Source organism: Gorilla gorilla, chromosome 12, assembly GCF_029281585.2.
Source record: "Gorilla gorilla gorilla isolate KB3781 chromosome 12, NHGRI_mGorGor1-v2.1_pri, whole genome shotgun sequence".
Classification (NCBI taxonomy): Eukaryota; Metazoa; Chordata; class Mammalia; order Primates; family Hominidae; genus Gorilla; species Gorilla gorilla.
Window position 1 is genome coordinate 111,003,401 of NC_073236.2, and position 16,201 is coordinate 111,019,601.

At 41.7% G+C, this 16,201-nt stretch overlaps 1 protein-coding gene across 1 annotated transcript in view; it reads right to left on the minus strand.

Moving 5' to 3' along the window:
* Positions 1-14,292, minus strand: part of WDR43 (WD repeat domain 43) — a 54,735-nt gene extending 40,443 nt beyond the window's left edge. The window contains exons 1-3 of the mRNA XM_004029044.5: positions 13,994-14,292; positions 6,773-6,910; positions 2,324-2,445 (exon numbers count right to left, since the gene is read on the minus strand). Of these exons, the coding sequence (XP_004029093.1) occupies positions 2,324-2,445; positions 6,773-6,910; positions 13,994-14,218 (485 nt within the window). The 5' untranslated portion in view covers positions 14,219-14,292. The remainder of the gene's footprint in view (positions 1-2,323; positions 2,446-6,772; positions 6,911-13,993) is intronic.
* Positions 14,293-16,201: the final 1,909 nt, after the last annotated feature.

Consider the following 16,201-nt stretch of genomic DNA (forward strand, 5'->3'; position numbering starts at 1 on the left):
ATAATTAACTAGTCATAATGTAAACAAATTCTGCTGATCAAACACTGTGATACAACAATATTGAGAGAACTGGAAGGGGGAAAAGAAGGTAAGAGCTAAATCCTCATCTTCCACAACAGAAAATCAATACATAGCGTCTGGAACAGAAAACAAAATCAAGTAACGGCAGCATAAGAATGCTAACGATGAAGCTGGAAACATAATGAAATTATGAGACAACACAGTTTAGTGTATGAGAGGTCAGGCTCTTGTTTAATCTACTTCAAAACAGCAAAGTGGGGCTGAAGTTCACCTCACAGGCTTATGATTACACACAATAAAGCGCACGTGTTGAATGGCTCTTTGAACACTACTAGTCCCTATGTGAAGGACCTATCTTTGTGACCTCTCATCCAGAATACAGTAACACAGGCCCTACCCCAGACCTACTGGATCAGAACCTCTGCAGGCATTTCTAACAGGTTACTAACATAGAAACTACTGTGTCTGCTACAAGTAAATGGAGCACAAATACTCACTGAGCCATCAGGGAGATGATTTACTTACCTGCATCTCCAACCCCAAACCCCTACTTAAATCTAAGCCTCTAGCACCACCCTGTCTGCTGGGTCTTATCTTTCACATAATGTTATTTCAAAGCCAACTTGTCTAAAAACCCCAAAACCATGTATCTCTTCTGAGCATAATTTCTATCCTCTACCATGCATTATCCCCCTAGTACATCCTCCCACTAAATTGGTTTACTTGCCTAGCTAGCAAAGCTGAAAACTAAACTCAATATCCCAACTCAATGATTGCGATCATTCCCATTTTAACTTCCCACACTTACCATCCTACAACCAGATTACAGTAACAATCTGCCTTCTCTGCCTTTAACTAGCTCCTTCCCCTAAACTCTACACATTGCTGACAGATTACTTTTTCCTAAACCATTACTCTGAATACTCTATCCCAGAGACACTGACCTGCAGTGGCTTTTTTTTTTTTTTTTTTGAGACGGAGTCTTGCTCTGTCGCCCAGGCTGGAGTGCAGTGGCGTGATCTTGGCTCACTACAAGCTCCGCCTCCCAGGTTCACGCCATTCTCCTGCCTCAGCCTCCCGAGTAGCTGGGACTACAGACGCCCGCCACCACGCCCGGCTAATTTCTTTTGTCTTTGTAGTAGAGATGGTACCCCATGTTAGCCAGGATGGTCTCAGTCTCCTGACCTCATGATCCTCCCGCCTTGGCCTCCCAAAGTGCTGGGATTACAGGCGTGAGCCACCGAGCCCAGCCTTTTTTTTTTTTTTTTCCTTGAGACAGCGTCTTGCTCCATCACCCAGGCTGAAGAGCAGTGGCACAATCATGGCTCACTACAGCCTCAACCTCCCAGGCTCAAGCAATCCTCCCACTTCAGACTCGTATCTGGGGCCACAGGCCATGCATGCCACCACACCCAACTTTTTTTTTTTTTTTTTTTTGTAGAGAGGTGGTTCTCACTATGTTGTTCAGTCTGGTCTCAAGCAATCTTCCCACCTTGGCCTCCCAAAGTGCTGGGATTACAGGCATGAGCCACTGCACTTGGCCAATGGCTCTCTCTTGCATACCAGACAGAATCTAAAATCCCAACTGTACCAGAACTAAAAAGAGCAGGATTAGAATCCCTTCTCTGGCAGCTGCAGGACCATGGGCATCATTTTCCTCATGAGGGTCCTCAACTACACAGCAGGTGGAACTATATTCAACAGCCCACATTTATTAAGCATCTCCTATATGGCCAACCTCAGGATCAGGTGGTTGAACTATAATCAATGGTCTATAATCTTTATCTATGACACAAGGCCAGGCTCTTAGGATCCTTTGACCCATATCATCTGCCATCCATTATCCCCTAGTATGTCCCTCCTCTGAATTAGTTTGCTCTGTGCCAAGTCAATCTTTTACATTCCTGTCTCCCTCCATTTGTTCTTGCCATCTCCCCAACTTCTTTTCTCCACCCTTGAAAGCATTCTCCCACCCTCCTCTATCCAAATCTTACCTGTCCTAGAAGGTCCAACTGAAATCCCTTCTCCTCCTCCAGGCCTTCCCAACACTACTGTACTCGGCTGACAAATAGTCACATGCTACCTTGTGACATCTCTCATACAGTTGCTTTATTTTTGTACCATTTTTAGCTTTTATGTATTTTATGTGTTTTAGTATTTTATGTATTAAAATCTTGCATGCTCAATTTGATTAAAAGTTCTTTGTAAATGGAACCTATAACCTTATTAATGTCTGCATTCCCCACAAGTCCAGCATTTATCCACGTCTACTGCATTTCCTGATACCATGACTGTTACTCACCACTTTACTTTGCATGTCTGTACGTTCCATTCCACAATATGTTTATCATCTGAACAACTATATAAACAGCCACTGTCTTGATGCCACTGTATGCAGTTGACTCTGTTGTCATGTCCACCACTCTGTAGATTTAAAAAAAAAAAAAAAATTTAAGGCTGGTCTCAAACTCCCGGGCTCAAGTGATCCTCCTTCCTCGCTCTCCCAAGATGCTGGGATTACAGGCATGAGCCAGTGCTCCTGGCCCACACGTGGATATTTCAGATCAGTAGAACTAGATAGAGCCAATGGTGTATTTTTTGAAAAGGTTCCACCGGTGATCTGAGGCCAGTCATTGGCAGAGGATGTGAAAGGCAAATAGAGGCGACCATGTTAGAGATGTAGTTAATAATATGTAGAGGTAGGAGTCAACTCTTCTTTTTAACTGACAAATGAAAATGAATATATTTATGGTGTACAAAAAAAAAATTTAAGAAGAAAATAAAACTTGTCTTATATATTATGATAATACGAACCCTAGAGTCATTACCAAATAATTAACTGTTAGGCCTTAACCTAACTAAAAGCTTTAACCTTTATCTATCCTTTTGAGTTTTCCAACATCAAAAATGAGATAAACAGGGCAGGTGTGGTGGCTCACACCTGTAATCCCAGCACTTTGGGAGGCTGAGGCAGGCGGATCACCTGAGGTCAGGACCAGCCTGACCAACATGCAAAACTCCCATCTTTACTAAAAAAATACAAAATTAGCTGGGTGTGGTAGCACACGCCTGTAATCCCAGCTACCTGAGAGGCTGAGGCAGGAGAATCATGTGAACCTGGGAGGCAGAGGTTGCAGTGAGCCAAGACTGCGCCATTGCCTCCGGCCTGGGCAACAACAGTGAAACTCCATATCCAAAAAAAAAAAAAAAAAAAAAAAAAAAAGAAGAGAGAGATAAACAGCTAGAACTTCAAAATGTTAACTTTCCTTCTGTTTAAAAATAAATAAATAAATAAACTACTTCCACACCCCAAGTCAGCATTTAAGGTAAAAATCAAGTATAGTCAAAAATATCCTCGAAAAATCTCTTGTAAAAAAATGTACCAAAGCTATGTCTCAAAACAAAAATCACTGTTACTTCAGGTAAACACTAAATGCTTCCTTGTACTATGGGGCCACAGCATATAAACAATACTTATACATTTACAGCATAGCAAGATGCCCACTCACTAAGAGGCACGTAGGAATAGAAACTGAGAAGAGCTCATTCATGTTTCCCATCTCACAAACATTCCAGGACTAACTCACTTAGCAGAACAAGGTGCTAAATCACCCACACTGCAAGCATTTCATTCTTTCTACCTGAAGTCACATTTATCCATTATCCATTATCCCCTAGTATGCCCCTCCTCTGAATTAGTTTGCTCAGTGCCAAGTCAATCTTTTACATTCCTGTCTTCCATTCCTGTCTCCCCTCATTTGCTCTTGCCATCTCCCCAACTTCCTCTCCTCATCCTTGAAAGGATTCTCCACCCTCCTCTATCCAAATCTTACCTATCCCAGAAGGTCCAAATGAAATCACTTCTCCTCCAGGCCTTCCCAACACTGCTGGAACTCATCTGACAAATAGTCACATGCTATCTTGTGACATCTCTCCTACAGTTACTTTACTTTTGTACCATTTTTAGCTTTACGTATTAAAATCTTGCAGGAATAAAGTAAATACATATACAATGAAACACCACTATGTACATATCTAAGCTAAGAATAAAAGTGATTACTCAAAATTACTAAAGCTACTTGGAAATAACATTGTTACCACTTCAAAAGAAAAATATTTTAAAATGTTACATTCAGTTACTTTCCTTCCTTCCTATCAGCTGTGTACTCCAAGAACTAAGTCTTATATACAGGCAAGTAACTAAAGGATATGAACAGATACATTCCACAGAAAGAATTCAGTTAGAAAATATACCAAAATATTCAACCTTGTTAGTAATCAAAGAAATACAAACCAAAACAAAGTCGCATTTTTAGTCTGTTCCTGTAGCAATGTGTTTAGCCTTATGATGCCCATGCTGGTGAGGTTACATAATACTATTGCCAGCAGCAGTATAAACTAGCATACCCTTTTGGAAAGCAATTCAGCAATGTGTTCACTCACTTGTTCACTTACTCATTCAACAAATATTTACTAAATACCACTTACAAGCCAGGCACTTTCAGTACATTATTACATTTAAGTCTTAATAAAATCATGCAAGGCAGGTTGTTAATACCCATTTAAGGGATGAGAAGTTAAATTATTCACACATGATCATACAACTAGTAGGATTCAACCTCAGGACAGACTAGCTCCAAAGCCTGGTCCTTTTCCACCTTACCATACCATCCCAGTACCCCTCACCCTGACCCTCTTGACTCCTTTTTGATAAATTCATCCCTGTCGAAGATGTATTTACAATCTTGTAAGGTTGTGAAATGATATAAAAAGGAGTTCTAGGCTGGGTATGGTGCCTCATGCCTGTAACCCCAGCACTTTGGGAGGCCAAGCAGGCAGATCACACGAGGCCAGGAGTTCAACACCAGCATGGCCAACATGACAAAACCCCATCTCTACTAAAAATACAAAAATGAGCCAGCTATGGTGGTGCACGTCTGTAATTCCAGCTACTCAGGAGGCTGAGGCACGAAAATTGCTTGAACCCAGGAGGCAGAGGTTGCAGTGAGCTGAGACCGCGCCACTGCACTCCAGCCTGGGTGACAGAGACTCTGTCTTTAAAAAAAAAATAAGTCTAGGCTCCAGCAGCCACAGCAGCTGAGCAGCTATCACACTGCACAAGATGCTAGGTACCTGCTGAACACAAAAAACCTATCCAATTAAAGGATAGGCTCCTACCTATAGTAGGTGTAAGAGCTCACCTGAGGACCACACTCGACTTGGAGGAGGGGGGAAGAATATAGGGAAGAATGCTTTCTTGAGATGGATCTCTGAATGCTTTAAAATTCATTTATAGTTGAGTATTATTTTTGTAATCTTTAATATAAAAACAAGTAATACATTCCTAAATGCAAACTTAAAATCAGATTAAAATGTTCCTCTACCAAATTACCTGTTTCTTTGTTGTCGTTGTTGCTGTTTTATTGGGCTATTCAGTAGTGGTAATGATACTGCTGAGATAAAGTACTTATCTCCTATCACTGATATTAAGCATAAATTAGTAAAAATTATTCCAGAAAGTATTTTTATACTACATATATAGCAACCCTTTGGCTCACTAATTTTAGGTTAGTAATTCTGTGAATCCATGTAAGAAAAAGAAATTGTTTTACAACAATTTAAAAATCTGGAAACCCCTAAATGGTCAACAAGTTAAGTAACATAATGGACTATCCCACTTGTTGGGATTTTAAGCAGTCATTAAAAATCTCTATAACCAGTTATTGACAAATATAAGATAGTTATGTTGTAATCTAATGAAAAAATCAGGATACAAACTAGATGAACAGAAAGCCAACTATATTTTTTTAATGTATGTATAAAGCAAAGAAATATACAAAGTATTAAGAGGATCTCTCGGCGACAGACTTAGGTATAAATTTTTTTCCTTTTCAACTTTATGTAGTTACAAATTTCCTATAGACAAATGTTATTTAAAACAAAAAACTTAAAACACTCCTATATACAGAAGTCCAGCGAACAAAAACACACTGCAATAGATATTGTCTGAACCTACTAGACCAGTTTGGTTACTGTCTTCCAATGCCAAACCCGCCCTTTATATTCTGCTGTGATGCTGGGACTCAGCAACCTGATTTCTGATTTCCCAGCTCGATCCATAGGTTCTACCAATAGCAACTGCTAGAGGGAGACAAGGATGGAGAGAGAAGGGACTTGTTCCTTCCTGTCTCTTTATTTGCATCACCCCAACAGTGGTAATGCCCAACAGCAGCAGCTGAACCCAATATCCAATTTATCCAACCCTAGGAGAACCAGTCTCATCATCACCATCAGAGACACTAGCACCAGGCAGCTGGAGCCTCCTTCTCAGTTTGAGGTCTCGATCCCATGCCCATGGGGCCACTCTTCAAGAGACAGCAACAGCAGCACAACACTTGCCCCTAAAAGATCTCAGTGTTAGCAGTAACTCCAACTGCCTCCTTTATTCCCCTAGGTCAAGAGGTGGGGAGCTGCTTTCCACAGCTGCTATCTATGATTCCTTAGAGTTCCTGTAACCCTTCCTTATTTTAAACCTAGTCAATAAGTCTTCATACTCTGACCCATAATAAGGACTGCTGTTAACTATTATAGCTTTTATCAAATATTACTATTCAGTTATTTAAACGTAGATGAGACTGAAAACTGTCCCTACAGCACAGATCCCATCACATACCTTGAAGTGTTTTAAAATAATCTCTAATAATCAGCTTCCCTGTCACATCACTTTTAAATAAAATATACACACACTTACTATTAATTTACTGTGTAATTCTCCTTTTACTGTGCTGTATAATAAAATGCTACCAACTGCTGTGCCAAGAGCCAATAAGTCAGTCTGGTTACTCGTTCCTACAGCTTCTGATTTCCTTTTTTTCCTCTGGGGACTTTCCTGGAAAAAGAGAAAAACAATGTTTTTATTTAGTATTGCAAATACTAAAACATCGTTAATGAACAAATACAAATGCCCACCAGCCCACAAAAGACATTTTAAAAGGGGGGAAGAGAGAAGCTATTGGGTCATTTACTTCTCACTACTTTAAAAAGAAATCCCTCCAATGGGAAGAGAAACTCGTAATTCTATGTCCCCTGTCTCCCACCCCTATGGAAAAAAGGCAGCAAACAGGAAAACCTAGTATGTTCTTGGTACTCTCCTAACAAGTCCAAGAAGCCTCAATGCTGTTTCCACTTCTCAGAAACAGGCTGCCCCTCCTGACAGGTCCAACCTAAGCGAAGCCTTCATTCCCCAACCAAAGAGATTCATACCCAAAAATCTACGAATCCGTAAGTCCATATCTAAGCAGCCAACTCTCCTTTTCCTCTCCTAATTTTTCCACAAATTCTAGCTTAGTTGTCAAGAAAAGAGCCTCAAAAGTTTTTACCTTTATAAACGTGCATTAACTTCAATTTCAGTCAACAAATAGCTTTAACTAGTAGAGCAGCTCACAGCACACAAGAGAGAAGTTGCCCCAGTGACTGGTCAAGGGCTGGCTCAGTGATTCAGTGACTTCAGAGACAAAAGTCTCACTCAAGTGGCAAATGCCACAAGACTTCTTTCATTTCAAAAGTGATGCTAACAGCTCATCTCTACCCAACAAAAAGACAATGCCCGTAACTTAAAAGCACTACATCAGTTTATAATGCTGAGTATTTATTATGATTTCAGAACTTCTCTTCCGTGTTTTTTTAAATTACAGCTCACCAGCCTGTATGTTTTTAGCATAAAGTTCTGAGAAATCCATTCTTTCACTGTAAAACAAGCCAATACCATAGAAAAAAGTGTATCTTCTTAATAGTGCAGGATCTTAGCTCTACAGCACGCATGGGCACGCACACAGCCCAAGACACCTAAAAATCTGTCTTAATTCAAGAAAAACCAATGACAACCACAACGTTACCAGTGCATAAAGAGTGTCAGGGAGTAGACTTAAAAAGCACTTTCCATTTTTTTCTTTTAGTTATCCTAGGGGGATTTTACATTTAAAGAATTTGATTCATTGGACACAGATGAAATATAGTCTAACAAAAAAAGGTAACCTACTTACAGAAAAAAATAATACACATCTTGCAAGTCCTTAGAAATATATCTTGCAAGTCCTTAGAAATGTACTAATAAACACAAAAGAGAAGTTACAATTAAAAGCCAAAGTACAAAGTCTGATGGTCTCATTTAATTTGTTGAAACATTGAAACCTCAATTTTAGGAGTGTTCTAGGTCCCCGTTTCAGTTACATGAATTTCTAAAGCTACCTTTGAATGATTCCAGGGGCAAAAATAATTTCTGTATAAGGTTATAAATACAAACACCTATTTCAGGCAAGGAGAGTTGGGGGAAGTACATTAACCTAGTACCATCTCAGCAGGAAAAGATTCATCTTTTTAAAAAGATTCCAAGAAGGCTGAGTGTGGCGGCTCACGACTGTAATCCCAGCACTTTGGGAGGCTGAGGTAGGTGGATCACGAGGCCAGGAGTTCAAGACCAGCCTGGCCAACATGGTGAAACCCCGTCTCTACTAAAAATATAAAAAAAATCAGCCGGGTGTGGTGGTGGACGCTAGTAATCCCAACTACTCAGGTGGCAGAGAATTGCTTGAACCCGGGAGGCAGAGGTTGCAGTGAGCTGAGATCCTGCCACTGCACTCCAGCCTGGGCGACAGAGACTCATCTCAAACAAAACAAAACAAAAAAAAGATTCCACGAAATCTTTCTTCTACTCTTGGTTTTCCCAAATAAAAACTATCTAAATGGAAGTTTCTCGATGTGTGAAACAAAGACAGGTCCAAATATGCGTATGCTTTATTGCCAATTTGAATTTCCATTAAAAAGCACAAAGAAATTTTAGAAATTTATATAGCCTATGTCAAGCATAACATAGTCAAAGCCTTAATTTCTGCATCTGCAAATCTCTGTAATTTTTGGTAGAAGCAAGCAGGGGCAGGCGGAAGGAATATCTACAGCTTTTATGACTAACTTTAAGGATAACTGGTCTAAACCTAAATATTACTCCAATTTATTAAACTCAAAGAACTCATGACTCATTTATTTTTCAGGTTGGATGGTCTTTATTCAGCAGGATAAGCATATTTAAAAAGGTAACACATCAGACCAGAAGTGTATATAACCAATGTACATTTTAATGAAAACTGATATTCCAAGTATTACCCATACTAAATATTTTTCAAACCAAGAGTTTAGTGCTACTGATTATAGATGAGAAACTTCTGTTGGCATTTACTATCTAAACATGTTATTCCTGTGATCAAAAAAACTTCAATGACTCTCCAGAGAATAAATCAATATAAACAGTTCTATGGCATTTAAAAGCATCCACAATTTGCCTTCAACCCACCTTCTCTAGTCTTATCTCCAATTCCATCCTTAGGTTAACACTCCCTATACACACATTTTCCTATTTTGCTTTTGCTTTTCCTTCACTTGGAAGGGGACCTTTCCTACTCACCTCAATTTTCACTGGTTAAAAATCCTATCCATGCTTTAAGGCCCACCTCAAATACCACCTCCTCCATGGAAACTTCTTTCCCTTAAGACACGTGTCATACCCTCCATTAGACATGGCAAATATGAAATGTATTTCTTCTTTTACACTTTAGTCACAGTCAGTTGTGTTTCCTCTTAAGTGCCCAGCACAGATTATACAGATAAATATATTAAGTAATAAAAAGGTAGGCTAAAAAATTTAGTTTATATATTTGTAACTGGAAAATCTCAATTCCTGAAGGCATCAGAAGTGAATACCCCAAGGAGGTGATTTCTCGGACTAAGGAGTCTTTTCCACCATGAAGGGCAAACTGAGTTAAGCAATGAATACTGAAACCTGTCTTATGAGAAAAGCTTATCAGTATTTGATCCATTATCAGCATTTGATCCCGAAACAATCAGAAGGCTGAGGGAGAATCTGAATGGCACATGTGCATAATTTATAAAAGCAAGGAGTTGTACAAATGGGATGAAGACAGAAAAAAGCATTCAGGTGATGAGAAGTCTGAATTTGTACAGTAATTAAAGTAATGACTTTTTAGACTAAAATCCCAGAAAAAGAGGAGTTTTACATGCAGTCACTACACTCTCATAAAAATACACATATAGAAACAAGCTTCACAGAGAAACTTCCCACAGCTAGTAGTACTCTGATACTTTCCATTCTATTTTGTTTTTTTTTTAATGTTACAATCCACTAAGTTTATTACATAATCCACTAATGGATCAAAATCTGCTCTGAAAAATACTGAACTCTAGACACCAAAAAGTATGCCAAGTTTCAAGTTTCATTCTGCAATTAGTCTCCTAATCCATTTCTTCATCTATCTCACTGCCACTGCATGTGTGTAAGTTTCACAGATAACAGTGAACAAAATGTATTCATTTTACAAACAATCACATACAGTATTTATAACAAATCAATTAAGTCCTAATACACAGAAACTTCTATTTCTGCCAATCAGATCTATCTGCAACCTTTACTTCTTAGGAAGTTTAACTGTTAGCAAGACCTCAAGACAGACCACTGCACAGCACATGTGAACTGCCCTACATCTCTAAGGGATGGTAATGCAGATACCCAACTCAGACACCCTGTCCAATGTCTGAAATGCCATGTGCTTCATTCAACAAGTACTAAGCTGTATAGGGTCATCTTAATTGCAGTGACAGCAAAGCAGTATAAACACATTTACTGTGATAGCCAATAGGAGACAAGGTCTGTTAGAGAAGGAAAAGCAGAAAAGTCGGAAGACTTTCTAAAGTTTGAAGACAATCAAACAGCAGCATCAGTTCCTAGGTGGCTCAGTCACTTTACTATGTGGCTTTGGTAGAGAATATAATTAACATTTCTGCCTCAGTTTACACACATAAACTTGAGGAACTCTTAAAAACAGCATCCATCTAGATAGAGTCCATCCATTTGTATTTTTGCACTTTCCTATCTTCTTGTCCTCATTAAAGGTCCTCTTCCCCCAGGCTCCAAAGACCAAATGGAATGCTCAGCTACATAACATACAAAAACCCTCTAAAAACTATTGTGGCACGAATGCGAAGTATTGTAATCATTCTGTGACCAACAAGAGGTGACAATCTAATTTTTCTAAACACCTGTGAACCACAAACTTAACCCGTTACCCAAGAAACCCAGCACTAACTAATCTTTCTCCATTGATGAGTTATCATCACCACACTTTGTCCTTGCGTAGCAAACTGACAATTACTAAACCAAACGTAGAATACTTTTCTTACAAATTGATTTACCATATTAAATGCCATATTAAATGGTAAAATGAGTCCAGATTCACTCGATAATAACATTTATTAAGCCACTTATTACATATTAGGCCATGCTACACCAGTCACATACATTGCCTAATTTGATCCTGAGGATCCTAAAAGGTGGGTGATGATACTTCTATTTCAAATTTGAGAGTACTATATGTCATCATATAGCAGGACCTTAACAAAATGCTGGAAAGTGGGTTCAGAGTAACATCCTTTTCATGCCTCACACACTAAGCCTCAAAGATGTAAAATAAAAGGAAGGGTTTAATAAGATGAGAGCACCTTAACATGTGCCTTTTTTTTCTAAGATATCTTGTTACAGTACATATGACTTTTTAATTTTATACCATAATATATGTGCAAGTTTGTTTTAATACAAGAAAACTGTCTCTCCTTAGTTTATAAGTCAAACTGATGCTCCAAGAGGACACACCCTCAAAGTAGGGGATGTCTCTACATTCCTGCCAGCTCTCTCAGTTCTGTGACTCAAGATTGAGAGTAACAAAATCGGGGCACTTGACCAGGAGTTCGGGGCACCATGACTCTAGAGGCCACACTCCTTTATTGGTTATTAAGGCTTGAGTCAAGTCATTTACCTTTCTTAGCTCTGATTTTCAATCAGTTTTTTAAAAATGCAATTAACTTCAGGGGATTCCATAGTCATGTGGTTAAAAGGAGACAGTGCAGGTAAAACGATGCTGAAACCTAGAAAATTTTGTTTAATGTAGCTCAACTCTCATTTGTCAATGAGGTCCTCAAAATTAAAACAACTTGCTCAATATGACAAAGTAAGTTTTGAGTCTTGGCTATGAAACCAAATCCAGTTATTTTTCTAGTTTACCATAGTGTTGCACATAATCCAAAACTATGACTTTTAATATGAGATTAGGAAATTTCTCTTGGGCATACAATGCAACTGAAAGTCAACAGAAAAGCAAAGTGGGTGACATTTTTTCCAACCTAATATTAACTATCTGTTGCAGATAACCAAGAACTGAGCTCTTAAGGACCTGAGTTCTAATCCTGGTTCCATTTTTTACTTTATTCAAGTTGCTTAGTTTCCCTGAGTTTCTGTTTCTTTCCCCCAAACAAGGCAGAAAGTTCCTTATCAACACTTCAGGACTAACCACACAAATATCAGATATTAATAATACTTAACACTTAAAGCACTTACCTGTCAAGAACTATTCTAAGTGTTCTCTGCATTATTAAATATATTAATCTTCACAACCACTCTATGAAGAAGATATTATTATCCTCATTTCATAAATGAGGAACCAGAGGGGCAATTACCACTATGAAGCAGAGGCTAGAATCAAATATAGACAATATAGCCAGCTTGGGTCCACGCACCTACCTAACCACTGCTCCGTATTTCTCTCAGCATTAGTATTACTATCACTTTACAGGACTGTTAAAACACAACCATAGAAAACTTTGAAAATAAAAGATAAGCAGAGCGCTGTAATTTTAACAATAAAAACTGATTTTTTTTTAGTTTTATGTTTGACTTATAAGCTCTGATACGTTTATTTTATGAATCAACAGGATAAACTATGAAAATGTAGCTTAAAATTTGAAAAATATCTAAACATGCCCAAAGTATAGCAACTTACATGTATCCCTTCTCCCAACCCAAAAATTTAGCAGGTTTCCCAGGTTGTCAGAGAGAGTAAGATCCTAAATAGCTTTTACAGTTCTCCACACTGAAACAGCTCACATCACACACCTCAGGATACCTGATGTTTCCAAATCACTTTGCAGTGATTCGGTTTGGCTACTCTATAAATGCAATAACCACGTGCATGCTGAGTTACAGAGATGTAGCTGAGTGACTCAACAGTGAAGGGCATTTACCTGACACGGGTCCCTAACAATGAAAAGCTCTGCCTAACTCGGCAGTTTTCCATCTAAGGGTAACTTCATCTGGACTCATAAAACATACACTAAATCAAGCTACTACTTCACTTAACCTCCACATCCTAATACAGACTTCAGATTGGGGTGGGTGGGGAGTAGTGTGATGGGCTTGAAAGCGGGGCGGGAGGGGCGAGCAGATGTTAAAATCAAAAAGCAGTGAGTTCAAAAAGCTGAGAATGTAGAAGTGCCTGGGAAAAGCAAAAGTTAAGAGTTGAGAGTCCCACAACCTAGACGTGGACGAGAACACGTGGTGAGCCGGCACCCAAAGGGGGGGCAGGAGGGGGAAGGCCCGGAAGCAAGTACAGACTAGTCCATACCAACTGCCCAGGGCAAAACTGATGAGCCGGATCACAGACAGAGGAAAGTTAGATACTCCCAAGATGGGGCTCTGTCAAAAACCAGAACTCTGATGAGCCAAGGCCCGGCAGAAGGAAGCCGCCCCAGGGGCACTGGGGGACTTGGGGAACATGGCTGCCCGTCAAGAGTGGGGCCCAGGCCTCATGGGGCCAGCCGGCAGGGCTCGGATACGCGGCCGGCAGGGCTCGGATACGCGGCCGGCCGGGTCGAGCTGCGCCCTCCCTCACTGCCCTCGCGGCAGGCCGCACGCGGGGCTGGCGGCTTGGGCCCTGAACGCGCCGACGCCGCCTCCAAGCCTTCTGGCCCGGGCCGCCGAGAGCCACGCGCGATGCCGGGCCACGCGCCACCCGGCCCGGAGGCCCGAAGCCGAGCCCGGGAAGGCGCCCCCCCCGCGCAGTCCCGCTCGCTTTACCTTGGCCTGCAGCCGCGCTGGCGCCCAGGCCAGACAGGTGCAGGTACCACTGAGGTGCGCGGAAGGCACGTACTCCTGGTGCAACCTGTTGTTGGCCGTCTCCCATACTCGTAGGTGGCCGTCGGTAGAGGCCAAAGCGAAGTAGGCCTGGCTGTGCGGGGAGAAGGCGCAAGGGACCCCAGCCGGGGCCAGGGGGTCGCAGCTACCGCCGCCGCCCGCCGCCATTGCTGCTCTGGCCCCGCTGCAGCCACGTGTTCGTCCGTGCGCAGGCGCACCAGCGCGGGGCGGAGCCTGGAGGAGGAAGTGAGGCGGAGGGAGCGCCGGGGGCTCAGGGGGTGGATCTTCGCGTCGCAGGAGAGCTTCTGGCGGATCCGCCATGTGGACGGTGGCCCGCTAGGGCCTGCCGCTATCTTGTTCTGGGGCGGGAGTGGGAGTATGGGAGAAAGTAATTGTAGACGCAAGATCAAGTCCTGTTCCTTTAAAAAAAAAAAAAAAAAAAGGGGGGGGGGCCGGGCGCGGTGGCTCACGCCTGTAATCACAGCACTTTGGGAGGCCAAAGTGGGCGGATCACGTGAGGTCGGAGTTCGAGACCAGCCTGACCAATATGTAGAAACCCCCGTCTCTACTAAAAATAAAAAAATTAGCCGTGGACTGGGCGCGGTGGCTCACGCCTGTAATCCTAGCACTTTGGGAGGCCGAGGCGGGTGGATCACAAGGTCAGGAGTTCAAGACCAGCCTGGCCAAGATGATGAAACCTCGTCTCTACTAAAAATACAAAAAAATTAGCCGGGCTTGGTGGTTGGCACCTGTAATCCCAGCCACTCGGAAGGCTGAGGCAGAGAATTGGTTGAAACCGGGAGGCGGAGATTGCAGTGAGCCGAGATCGCGCCCCTGCACTCCAGCCTGGGCGACAGAGCGAGACTCGTCTCAAAAAAAAAATAGCCAGGCCTGTGGCGCACGCCTGTAATCCCAGCTACTCGAGAGGCTGAGGCAGGAGAATCGCTTGAAACTTGGGAGATGGAGGTTGCTGTGAGCCGAGATCGCGCCATTGCACTCCAGCTCTGGGCAACAAGAGCGAAACTCCGTCTTAAAAAAAATAAATAATAAATAAATAACAATTTTTTTAAACTTTAAAGAAAATGATAAGGTAGAACGAAAGGTTTAAAGGAAATCTTCAGCCGAGCGCGGGGGCTTACACCTATAATCCCACTTTGGGAGGCCGAGGCGGGCAGATTGCCCGAGGTCAGAGTTCGAGACCAAGCTAGGCAAAATGGCGAAACCTTGTCTCTACTAAAAATACAAAAATTAGCCGGGTGTGGTGGTGTGTGCCTGTAGTCCCAGCTACTCGGGAGACTGAGGCAGGAGAATCCTTGAACCCGGGAGGTGGAGGTTGCAGTGAGCCGAAATCGCCACGCCACTGCACTCCAGTCTAGGTGACAGAGCGAGACTGTCTCAAAAAAAAAGAGAGAGAAAAGAAGTCTTCACTTTCAAATTGATAATGATTGTAACAACTGCTTCCGTTTCCCCCTATTCAATTCCAGGCTGTAATCATTTACAACATAACAATTTATTCAGTTATAATAATTTAAAAGTAATGATCAGAACGGCTATTCCCTCCTGTTTCTCCAGATTTATCTCATGTTGCTACATCAAATAGACATTTTTAGGCACACGCCCATAGTCTGGAGGCTGAGGGAGGAGGATGGCTTGAGCCCACGAGGTCGAGGCTACAGTGACCTATGACAGCTCCACTGCACTCTACCCTGGGTGACATAGTGAGATCCTGTATCCAAAAAATAAAGGGTAGATTTTTATATTTCTCCTAAATATTCACCAAATCAATGCATTCTAATTCAAGGAATGCTAGGTACTGTTCAGCCCACACAGAGCTTATTGCCTGCCAGGAAAAATAAAAACTACTCTCATGGCCATGGGAAGGCTCAAGCTTTTACAGCTACGGAACAGCATGGTAAGATTTGCATTTTATTGTTTTCTTGTTTGTTTTTGTGTTTTGAGACAGAGTCTCACTCTGCCCAGACTGGAGTGCAGTGGCACAATCTCAGCTCACTGCAACCTCCACCTTCCGGTTCAAGTGATTCTCCTGCCTCAGCCTCCCGAGTAGCTGGGATTACAGGCGTGTGCCACCACGCCTGGCTAGTTTTTGTATTTTTATTAGAGATGGGGTTTCACCATGTTGGCCAGGCTTGT